Consider the following 12,028-nt stretch of genomic DNA (forward strand, 5'->3'; position numbering starts at 1 on the left):
GGCCCAGGCCGTGCCTCCCAGGGCCTCACGCGTCCTGCCAGGACCAGCCCGCGCTGGGCACATCCCGGACACCGCGAGCTCGGGGATTCGCGCCTGCCGAGCAAAACTGCCCCCGCCGAGGCTCAGCTGCTGCCCTTGGCCCCGGACAGCGGCCACAACCGCGGGGCAGCCCGGCGCGCCGGGGCCCGGCCGGCGCTGCGGCTCCGCTCGGGCTCGCTCGCTAGATGGCGCCGTCGGCTGATGCGGGCCCCGGCCCCGGCCTCCTCTGGCCTGCCCCACCCTGTACCTTCTACCATGCTCTCCCCTCCTCTGCCCTGCGCTGCCCTGCCCTCCTGTACCATGCTCTCCTCCTCCTCTGCCCTGCCCTCCTCTACCCTCTCTTCCGCTCCTCTCCCCTCCCTTCTTCTATCCTGCCCTCCCCTCCGCTCCGCTGCCTTCCACTCCTCTACTCTGACCTCCTCTGCCCTTCCTGCTGCTCCCCTGCCCTGCCTTCCCCTCCTGTACGCGCCTCAGCGCCATTCCCGGCCCCTGTCGGACTCGGAGCCCCACACAGCCCCGCTGGATCCCGCAGCTCCCACAGGCAGCGGGGGAGGCTTGCAGTGCTTGAGGGCAGCGGGGCCGCTGCTGGCGGAGCGGCCGAGGCGGGTGTGAGGTGCGGGCCCTGCAGTCCCCGCGGGATGATCCCCGCGTCGGGAAGGCTGCGGAACTTGGAGCCTGGGGCTTAATGAAAAGGAGAGAAGAGAGAGGGTTCGGTCTCACCTGGCTTTGGGGCACTGTTCCTTTTTGAGGCTTGGCCGAACCGGACGCCAGCCTGGCTACCTGGGCAGAGGGAGAGGATGGCCAAGCCACCGAGTCACCTTAGGGTGGGGTTGGAAGAGAAATCGCACAGTCCAGCTCCTGGCACCGAGCGGGGCAGTGAGTATCTCCCAGCCTGGAGACCCCACAAGCCCGCAGTGCCAGCCAGTGTCAGACTTGGAGGCACCCACCAAACCTGGGTTCTTACATTGTTCACAAGACACAGTCTCCAATGATCATTCCTCAGCCCAATAACCAGAGCAATGAGAGACATCTAGAAGTACTCCAGAATGGGGAGGATCCTTCACTTGCTTTGCAGTTCCAGGAGGGAACAATAAAAGCTTACTTGTCAGCTGGTCTTCAATGAAGCCCTGTCTTCAGTGTGTGGGTCATGGAATATTGGGATGCCAGTGTCAACTTGTCGTCTGAATGTCAGTGTGGGAAAAAATTTCTCCATTTTGCAAATACCTGGACTATACCTAGAAATACCTGGAACCTAATTCAGACAAAGTCCAGAATAATGTAAACCATTCAATTTCTCTTTCTATTAAAAAAGGGATCAAGCAATGAAGTTGAACAATTTCCTCTGAATATGTAGAAAAGTTATAAATAAATTACAAAGTTAGGAACAGCTGGGAATTGCAGAAACCCTCTAGTGAGTGGACAAAAGTAATGTTCAGTTAGAAAAAAAAGTCTTGTTCGGTTGTGCTTGAGTGCTAAATGAAAATAAACTGTATCATATGTCAAATTTCAAATACTCTTTCTCAACCATAAAATTTGCAAAATATTCTCAAGTGTTTAACAAAAGTACTGAGATTATTACATGAAGACCTTACATTTAAATATCTTTCTAAATGTGTCTTCTAAACTGTGGTAGATTCTTCTCTATTCTCTCTGTGGAGAGTTTGGGAAATGGAGTGAGTTTTCTCTTAGAGAACCCTACAACTATATGACAAATTAGGTAACAGCAGTCACCAGTCCACTTTCCTTGATGTAAAAAGAGGTACTGAAAAGCTGTGGTGTAATACTTTGATCTCCTCTAATGTTTCAGTTTTGAACTTAATACTAAAATCACAGCAGGGAAAGAAAATTAGGGGGAGAAGAGAGGTGCTTGTTAAGAGAATGGTTCAAAGCTGTGCCAGGAAAAGTTCAGACTGGACATGAAAGGAAATAACCTAGATATTGGTGGTAATCATCACTGCCAGTAACTGGAAGCAGTTGGCTGCTAAAAGATATCTTGGAGGGTGAAAAGTGAGAAACCAATGTTCCTTTGAAAATGTTTTAAAAAATATTTATTGAGACAAAATTTATGAAAATGGCAAGGTTTGGTAAAGAGAATAAGTTGGGGAAAAGGAGAAGAATGTAGCAATAAGTTAATTTCATAGAATCCTAGAATGGGATGGGGTGGTCCACGACTTTCTGGGCAACCTGTTTCAGTGTCTCAGCATACTCACAGTCAAGGATTTCTTTTTAACATCTAATTTAAACCTGTCCTTTTTAAGTTTAAAGTCATTCTCCCTTGTCCTATCACTACATGATCTTGTAAAAAGTCCTTCTCCAGCTCTCTTGTAGCCTCCTGTAGCTAAGGTGCTCTAAGTCTCCCTGGAGTCTTCTCTTCTGCAGGCTGAGCAACCCCATCTCTCTCGGCCTGTCTTCATAGCAGAGGTGCTCCAGCCCCCTCATCATCCTGGGGGCCTCCTCTGGACTTGGCTCAGCAGGTCCATGTCCTTCCTGTGCCAGTGACCCCAGAGCTGGATGCAGCACTCCAGGTGGGGTCCCACCAGAGAGGAGTAGAGGGGGAGAATCACCTTCCTCGCTCTGCTGCTTCCACTTCTCCTGCCCAGGGCAGGTTTGGCCTTCTGGGTTGCAAGGGCAAATGGCCAGCTCATGTCCAGCTTCTTATCCACCATCCCCAAGTCCTCAGGAGGGCTGCTCTCAGTCCATTCTCTACCCACCTGTATCTGTGTATTGGTGCAAACAATTTGAAAATTATTTGTTAATACAGTTCAAGTAATGAGCCATTTCTGATCTCTTTTTGCCAGTGGAACATGGCATCATTTGAAACCATTAGCTGTATAATTCAGAAATGTTTCCTACATTGCATGAGGACAGTGTTGGGTAGAGTGGCTGAGATACACAAATATTAATAAGCAATGATATTTAAATGGTAGTTAAAATTTATCTATGACATTATATATCTATGCCATAAGACTTATTTATGGTATTGTGAACAGAAATGGGGCTTACAGAAATTAAAAATAAATTCTGTCTAGATTTAGCTGAACTAAAAATTGAACAATTCTTGGTAAACAGCAATTATCAGCTTAGTGTCAAGATCATGGATACAGAAGGAAAGAGATGGGAGAAATATAAACAGAATATAGCCAAAGCAGGTGCAGTGATTTTATGGCAGTCTGTGCAGAATAGGAGAGGAAACTTTTAGCAGCAACACTCTGTATGGGACTGAGCAGTACTTTTATGCTCAGTTTTTCTACTCTGTGTATCAGTGGTGGAGACAGAAGTGGCAGAGCCCTCATTTCTGATGCTCAGCACAACTTTACCTTCCCAAGGGTTCACTGGTGTGAGCACATCAGTAGCTGCTCAGGGAAACAGTTTGGTGTGCATTAAACACAAAGATTGTATCAAGATTATAAGCAAACACATTTCACTGATTTTTCACCTGTCCTGGCACTAGGTTAGGAAGTGTTTATGGAGGTACCAAGGCAGATGCTTGCCTTGGAAGTTTATTTGTAATTTTGTAGGAGCTTCTGTCTATGTTCTTAACATTTGCTTAAGAAATGCTACCAGCTCCGTCTCTATTCTGAATTAGTATGGAAAATAAAATCAACAGAATTTTTTTAGTTTGACAGATGCTTTGTTTCCAAAAGCAATGATTTTCAAGACAGGGGAAAAAATCTACGAGGAATTGTTTTGATAGAAGTTTTCTGAATGGCCTGGAGCTATTGATGATGACTGTAATCAACTAAAAGCTATTAGTGTGTTTTGTACAAAATTGCATAAGATATCAGTAAAGAAGTGGATTCTGCAGAACTCATTTACTGTGAGACAATTGTTTTAGACTTTGTGTCAGTGAGTCTAGAGTTCTCTTCAGTCTCTAGAGCAGATCAAGTAATTGCACCCTAATGTATCCATCCTTCTGTGCTGACCACAGTGCTGACCTTGGGTGAGTAGTTCAGTTAGATATGGCTGCATTTTAGGCATCTACATTATGTGAGATTAATTCCATCGCCTTCAGGCTCCTTAGATAGCTGAGCCTACGTATGAAAGAGATTATGTTGTCATCGCAAGTGGTAATGATTAAAACCGGGGAAAATTTGGCACCATTTATTTATGAAAATGAGAAGAAAAATCCCACATCACACACATTAGTATGAAATACATCAGTGCTGAGGTGTCTTCTCCACTCTGAATTTAATTTAAACAGCAGCATTCACAATAGGCAATTTTTTTCCTATTCCTGGCACTGAACTGACAGGACAGTGATTTTAAATATACAGGACTTTTTGGAAAGAAAAGAGAAACATACAAACAACTTACTTGAGCAGAAATACTGGAATTTGGGATTAAGCATGGTAAGGCCTAAGAGCCTTCTTTGTTTTGTGGAGTTTAACTGAGTGCAACCCAGCCCTCTTCTGTGTCTGAGCAGTGTGTGAGGTGTGTGGGCAATGTCTTATTCATACCCACTGTCAGGTCCAAATGAAAAATGCAGAAAAGTCTGTGCTCATATGCATTGATCTCTTCCCCAGTGGCTGTTCAGTCTTTGAGAGACCATAGGCTGAATTCTGTGTCCTTACTCTGGCACTGCTGTCCCATGCTGCAAACAGCAGCTAATGATGACAGTGGCTGCCAGGTGTGAGCAGATCTGGTCAGGGCTTTGGCTCTCAGCTCCTGTCCCCAGGTGTGAGCACCACTGCACTGGCTCACTCTGTACTCACTTAGTTTCACTGCTGTTCTCACTACAATGCTCTCTGTCTTTCTCTAGGAGGCATTTTGTATCAGGCTCTGGTCTCTCAGTACCTTGCAGGGGGCTCAGCAACATACTTCATGTCTAGCCTGTGATCCTGTTCAGTTTTTCTTCAGTCATGATGTTCAGTCCAACTATAGAGTAGCTGGACATAAAAATATACACAAATCAAAATATTTTCATGTGATAACACATAGAGTTGGTATGCAGAGCAGCCTGACTGTTGAGCTCTCCAAGCTTCCTGCGTGGTGGTGCCAGGCTTCTCTGAAGGTCCCAGAATTAGCAGGTGCTCCCAGGTGCTGAATTTGGTCACCAGAACACTTCTGTCACAAACTCCCAATTTTTATAGTTAACTTAAAAATATCTTAAAAAACCCAGTCTTTTCTATTGCATGTTTCCATTTTTTTTTTTTTTTTGGAAAGGTAACTTTAATTTAATAAGATTCGCTAAGCTGGGCATAAACACAGTAGGACCAGCAGCATGTATGTTTGCAAACATAGACCAGGAAAAATGCTTGCCTTACTAACTCATCCAAAGGGAAAGCAGAACCCTGTATTCCCAGATATCTGTAGTACATACCAGGAAACAATTTTATCTCTAGTCACCTCCATGGGAAGCAGGTGTTGTTTTTCTCATTTGCACAGTTTTATGCAAAGCTCTCACAGCTATTTCCTATTTCCTCCTGAAAATGGCAATGACTTTCTTTATTGCAAGGAATATTACAGGACTTACTATAGTAACTTAAGGGATTGTTATCTCTGAAGGCTGTTATCTCTGGGCTTTACAGTGTTCAAATGACATAAATTGTAAAATAGACTCTTGGTTTACTTAATTTTTAGTTCTGTTTTAAATAACCTGTGGATGGGAGTTTTGTGTTTGGGTTTTTCTGGTGGTTTGGTTTGGTTTGGTTTGGTTTCTTTCTAACCAGGTCTTTTATGTATGACATTACTTGGTTTAGTGAGAGAAGGAAAGCCACATATTCTTCAGTTATTTTTCTGTTTCTGTGATTGGTGAGAGTTGTTTACCAGCTTAACCAAAGGTGTAGAATAATGTCTGGAATAATGTATGTCCATCCAGCAAAGGAATGCTGGGGAAAATTGAACTCTCAGGAGGAAATGTTACCAGAGGTGACCCATATTTCAAGATAGCCCTTGTTAAAATATCTGAAAGAAGTATTCCTGGAGGAAGGGGGTACTTCCATTATAAGTAACTATCAATAACGTTTTTAATTAGAAGCCTTTATTGCTTGATAGATATCTAGAAGAAATGTAAATAATAGAGGTAATTCAAATGTGTTCTCAAGCTGCTCAGGCATAGACACAGAAGTCCTGGTGCAGACACCTGTTCCACTTATTCCAGGTATTTTCTTCCCTTGCAGAGATTTTTAGTGCGGCCACATCTTTTTGTCAGTCAGAGTCTGTAAGCATGTGGAGTGAGCAAGAAGTTCTCACAGAGGGGCCAAGGGGCCAAAGAAGGAATCTGTTGCCCAATACATTCATTTGGTAGAAGCTCCTCTGCTCTAGTCCTGCTCCTCCATATGACCTTCAGTGTTATTTCCACATGCCCTCTTGTGGCTTGGGGAAAGGTGTTTCCATTTCTCAGGAGGGGTGATGCATGTCTTAAATATGCAGAATGATGAACTGCCCCCTGAGGCAAACCCTGCTACTGTGTACAATGGAAGAAAAGCTGAGAATGGTCTAGGCAGCAACTTGTCAAATGAAATCAGAACAAAAAAGAAGGAATGTATTTTCAAAAAGTATGTCATTGATTTTATATCTCTGCACTGAAGAATTACAGAAAGCACTACAAGACAGCCATTTATTATACATGCTTGGATTTAAAAAGGGGCAGCTCTGTATGCTAAAAGAATCATTACTGAAATAAAACCCAATGGAAAGATCATCTCCTGTTCTATCTTTAATATTAATTTGAACTGCCAAAAAATAGAGGCATTTGCAGAATACTAGAAGAGTGCATGGCCGTAGGAAATGGCATAATTCAAAAATTTAGACTGGAGGTAAAATTAAATGAGCCTCTTCAAATTTTTACAATTTTCTGCCTATTTTTTTTTGTAAACAAATAGTACTTAATGCACAAATGCGGGTATCATAACAATTTTTACATTAATTAAAAGATATATCATAAACTATGAAGCTGAAAACCTGAAATGAGCATTTTTTCATAGGTTGGACTTGATGATCTCAAAGGTCTTTTCCAGCCTAGTTCATTCTGTGATTCTGTGATTCCCATCATAGTCTAGATACCACTGTAGTAACACACAGGGAAAAATAATTTAAAGTAATGAGTAATGACTTCCCCTGTGTGTAAAAATGGATAATTTCTACACTAAGCTAAATAAAGTAATTTTCACATCATTAATATCTGTCGGATTTTCCCCATAACACCTCTGGAGCCATCTTTTCAGCCATGCCCATTTCTATGAAAAACACATATACATTCCCCAGACTAAACAACTCTGTAACACTTTGGAAGGAATTTTGAAAGATGTGTGTGTATTTGAGAAGAAAGGAGACTATTGTATGGGTAGGAAAACACAAAGCTGGGGTAAGATTTCACTGATCTATAGCCTGGTTTTTGGTAGTTGGATCACATGGGCATTTGGTCAGACTACGTGTCTGAATGTTTGTCTTTTATTTGAATATCCACAGTTGCTTCTGATCCACTCATTCTGGTTGAAATATGTGGCAGGTTTTGTCTTTTCCTCCTCAAGCAGAAATAAATTACACTTCCAGCTACAATTATAGAAAGAGCTAGAAGAATGAACAGCCAAATGATGCCAGCAGAAAGTACTTTCTCCGTTTTCTTTTCTGTAAGGATATACAATGGAATAAAGGTTAAAAGATTTCAGAACCTAGTAATAAATTCTTCTATTACAAGAAAGCTAAAAAATTCAATGTGCACGTAGATTATCAGTTCAACATGTGCTTTTGTTTGTTTTTTTATGAATACCAAACAAAATATAATTAAATCTGATCAAAGCCCAATTTTAAAAATATAAACATAAAATTAAAATGCACTAAAGTAAACATAAGTAAACATAAAAGTAAATAAATATTTACTTCAGGATAACCTCTATATCCTATATTGAGATACCAAGTAAAACTTTATGCACTTTTTATTTTTAAACACTCTCAAAACAAATACAGTGAAACTATGTAATTCTATTCATGTTTTATTTTAGCATGCTCTTATTATTCTACTTAAAAGTAAGTATGCTTACCTGTATTTTCTGTTGACATTTCTTTGTTTTCAGGAGCTTTTGAAAGGAAAAAAAAAATGTTTATTCTGAATGCTTTTTTAAAAAAAAGGTATTTCAAAGTTCCCGAGTACCAGTGTTCCTGACGATTCCCCCGAATTCATACGTTGGTGATGGTCACTCTTCCAGAGGGATGGAACTAAGCATGTGTAAAACTCTAGTAGGATGATTTGGTCTTTCATCCTAAGAGCATCTGATTTCCTCCGTCATGATGCCCAAAACAACATGTAGAGACAGATTTCTGTTATTTCAAAAAGTGTTTTCAAATATGTTTATTTCTGAGAATCTCCCCACAGTATCCTTACTTATTTTAAGGTGTTTCCTGAAAGGAGGTCTTCAGTGTTAGCAGTGCATCATGAGCATTTTACCTGAGCTGAAAAGACTTTTCTATTGTTGTAGCCCCTTCTGTCAGAGGCAACTATTCCATGTGGATGCAGTTCCTATCCTAGTTGCTCTTCTTGAACTTAGCGGGTAATACAAAGGTGAACAGAAATATGAAGTTTAACCAAACAAAATGTCCATGTTCTGTACTGCTTTGATTTAATCTCAGTTGGTAAACTAATTTATGCATTTTCTTACAGATGATAATTTTTTCTATCAGGATACTAACAGTATTTTATTAAACATGCTACCACACTGTAGATAAAGAGTGCCACAAGAAGGTTTGCGATGTATTCCTGTAATCCATCAGATCAGTGGTTAGTAAGGAAAAGAATCACCAATTACAGCATTTCTACAAGACAGTTTGCATTGCACTCATCAGAACAAGATTCTGTTTGAGAATACATTCAGCTGAAAGTAGACAAAGTGTTGCTTTTGAGCTTAGCTTTCACCTAAACTCAGGGGCTGAAGTATTTATGATGGCTGCACAGTGCTGATGGTAGTTCTAGAGAGTGTAGGGGAGGTACAGCCTTCTGAGAAGGCAGTTGGAAGCCATGTGGGGCTTGCCAGTATTTAGGCAGCCATTAGAGTCAATTGGTTTTGCACACAGACTTAGAGTATTTTACATTTCTGTGTTGTACAATGAAAATACATTATTAGACATTATTAAACTTAAGATATTAGAAATACTACTTACTTTTAATTTTTTTACAGATATATCCTTTTTTGAAAGAACAGAGGTTGGTATTCCAGGAGCCAGACAATGCACATAGTTCTCCACAGTCTTTAAGCCTTTGATTTGATGGTTCTCCCAATTGCCAGTTGACAAAATCCATTGCAGATTTATCTGTCCATACCCACTGTCCTAATATTAAAAATTAACATGTATGTATAAAATACATGGATCTAGACAAATAGAATGTGTTGTAATGGAGAAAACAAAAATTTATAACATGCATAGCCAGTTAAATGTTTCAAATATAATTTTAAGCATATTTAGACATAATTCGAAATAAACTTTGTGTAATTTTTATATAAATAGATGTACTTTTAAGTGTACAAAGTTGATTTCTTTTTAACATAACATGAAATTTCATTTGATAGGATAATGTGATTACCTCTGTCACTTTTCTTTAGCCCTACCCAAAAGTTCAATGATTTTCCATGGAGTATCTTAATGGTTTCTGACAGAAAGTTTGCTTCACTATAGCCTCCTACCGATACCAAATCAGCACCTGAAAAAATATTAAGGAACACATCACAGTGCGTCTTTTTCTTAAAGCTCAGGTCAATAAACACATAGAAGATATGCAAAAGTATATAAAAGACACCAACTCTTCTATATTATTCACTAGTCTTGTTGTTGGTATTGTATCACTGTATGGTATTTCTTTTTAGCATAACTGTGTGTTGTATGGATGCAAAGCTGCACAAAGATATGGATTTTCAGAAATTTTCTGAATTTTTTTAGTCTTTGCTATTTTAGAGAAGAACAATTGCTCTCCTGCAATACTTTTTGGACAGGCCTGACGACATCCCAGATTGTGGTGCTAGTAAGCTGAATCAAGTACATGTGATGTAGTCACCACCATGCTTCTTGCCACTACAGCTTAGTCCCTCGTTGGTGGCCGGGCAGCAGTTTTGGCAGTGCCTGATGATAACAGGTTAGGTAGGGTGTGTCAGCAGATGGAGGCTGCAGTCCAGAAGATGTCCAGATGTTGATTTATAATTGCCATGTGCCCTGGCATTGGAAATACACAAAGCTGTGTTGGGAGGACAAGGAAATGACCACCTTCCTGGCCTGGCCAGTGAGTAACAGGCAGGCAAATGTATAGGAATTTAGAACACAAAGCAGTGTCCAATTGTAACCTTTCATCCTGGTTATTAGTGTAATGTTTACTTTTGGTAGTAATGATGTGATTTATCTTTCTACAAAACCACTCCAGGAATTCTGTTGCCAAGCAGCTGTAGAGCAAAATGACTTTACAAAGCTATTTTTTCTGTTTACTCAGTTATAGGTCAATGTTTTCAGATATATGAGGTAGTGCCTTTGGAAATGTAGAGAATGTTTCTTATTCTTACTCACACTGAAATATGTGTTGCATTGCAGCAGTTCTCAGAAATGTGGAGCAAAGTGTCTTTTCCCTTCCCTGATGAAGGTACTGCTCTTCTTTCCATGGAGGCAGCATGGGGCTGTTCCAGAGCAGGAACTTCATGGCTGGGTGTGTGTTACTGGTTCATTAAATATAAGCAGCTCCTACATCTCATTTGTTGTCCAGCCACTGAGATCCACTTAATGACCTGTGCCCTGTAACTAACAAACACGACTATCCTATGACTTTGTCTCCCGGATTGCACTGCATGTGGAGTCCCTTTTGCTTGGGGAAGGGAAAGCCAGTGCTGCAGCCTGTGCCTTAGCGGGTCTGTAAAAGTGTTTATTTCCCTATCTAATTATTTTTTTGCCATAAAACTAGTAGGAATTTAATATTTTTGAGATACTCGTATTTCACCTGATATTTGAGATATGAGATGCTGCTGTCTCTGACAAAAGTTACGTTTATTGTGCGACAAAAGTTATGTTTATTGTGGAAAAGCATGCTCAGAAAAGCAATCAAAAAAAGCATTAAATGTGAAGTTTTAAAGTAATTTGAGGTTTGCTTAGCAATATTATCCATTATTTTATGTGTTTAATTACATCATCAGTCTTTCTAAGCCTAAACACTCACCTAGTCGGGCACATTCGTCGTGAGCTTGAGACCAGCTTCTTTTCTTGGAGGCCTCAAAGTAATAGCAGTGACCAGAGAAAGGTATCCAAGATTTGTGTCCTCTTGATTCAGGGCATTTTCCAGGAAGTTGTGGGGGTTCAGTAGGGGCCATTACTGGTAAGAGATCAAGTAGTTGCAGTCCAGCTATTTTATATAACTTGTCTTTCCCTTTATACTAGTATGACAAAACTAATGTTAGGTTTGTAATTTTAGAGGAAATTAAGCCTGTTCTAAGAAGAGCTTGAATATGATTCTCACTTTCTGTTTGAGACAATATTTTCCTCATATTTATTTATCAATGTGATTTGACCATATCAAAACCTTATAAAACCTTACAGTAGAAACTGTGATTGTGAGTGAAAGTGTTGGTATAACTAAGCATAGCTTGTAGGACTTTATTAAACTGCATCCTGAATACATTCCGTGGTGACTTATATAATAGGAAGATTTTGGATGGGTAGATATGTACAGATGGAATGTAAATTATATATTCTGCCAAATTACCTTTTCTTCCTGTAAGTCTTCAACAGTCTGTTGCTTTTCCCTAAGGAATACTTAGCTCTAAAATGAGATTTCCAGAATAATAAAGTGAAAAGAGACATTATATATGATTTTGAGGTTTTTTGTCATATTAAAACATCTTAGAATATAATTTGTCATGTGACTTATGATTGAAGACCTTCCATAAAGTTGAAAAATGCAAGAATATAGCTAAAATTTGCGTGTAGCATGTCAATATTTATGCTTATTTCCATATAAATTATACAAGATTGTGCTTTCCAAGGGATTATTTACTTCATCTTTGTGCTCACAGGACACATGAAG

At 40.2% G+C, this 12,028-nt stretch overlaps 1 protein-coding gene across 1 annotated transcript in view; it reads right to left on the reverse strand.

The window, feature by feature from the left end:
* Positions 1 to 6,023: 6,023 nt before the first annotated feature.
* Positions 6,024 to 12,028, reverse strand: part of LOC136558283 (macrophage mannose receptor 1-like) — a 32,166-nt gene continuing 26,161 nt past the window's right edge. Inside the window, exons 26-30 of the mRNA XM_066552626.1 lie at positions 11,165 to 11,317; positions 9,557 to 9,673; positions 9,136 to 9,303; positions 8,022 to 8,057; positions 6,024 to 7,608 (exon numbers count right to left, since the gene is read on the reverse strand). Of these exons, the coding sequence (XP_066408723.1) occupies positions 7,409 to 7,608; positions 8,022 to 8,057; positions 9,136 to 9,303; positions 9,557 to 9,673; positions 11,165 to 11,317 (674 nt within the window). The 3' untranslated portion in view covers positions 6,024 to 7,408. The remainder of the gene's footprint in view (positions 7,609 to 8,021; positions 8,058 to 9,135; positions 9,304 to 9,556; positions 9,674 to 11,164; positions 11,318 to 12,028) is intronic.

Source organism: Molothrus aeneus, chromosome 1 (genome assembly GCF_037042795.1).
Source record: "Molothrus aeneus isolate 106 chromosome 1, BPBGC_Maene_1.0, whole genome shotgun sequence".
Taxonomy (NCBI): Eukaryota; Metazoa; Chordata; class Aves; order Passeriformes; family Icteridae; genus Molothrus; species Molothrus aeneus.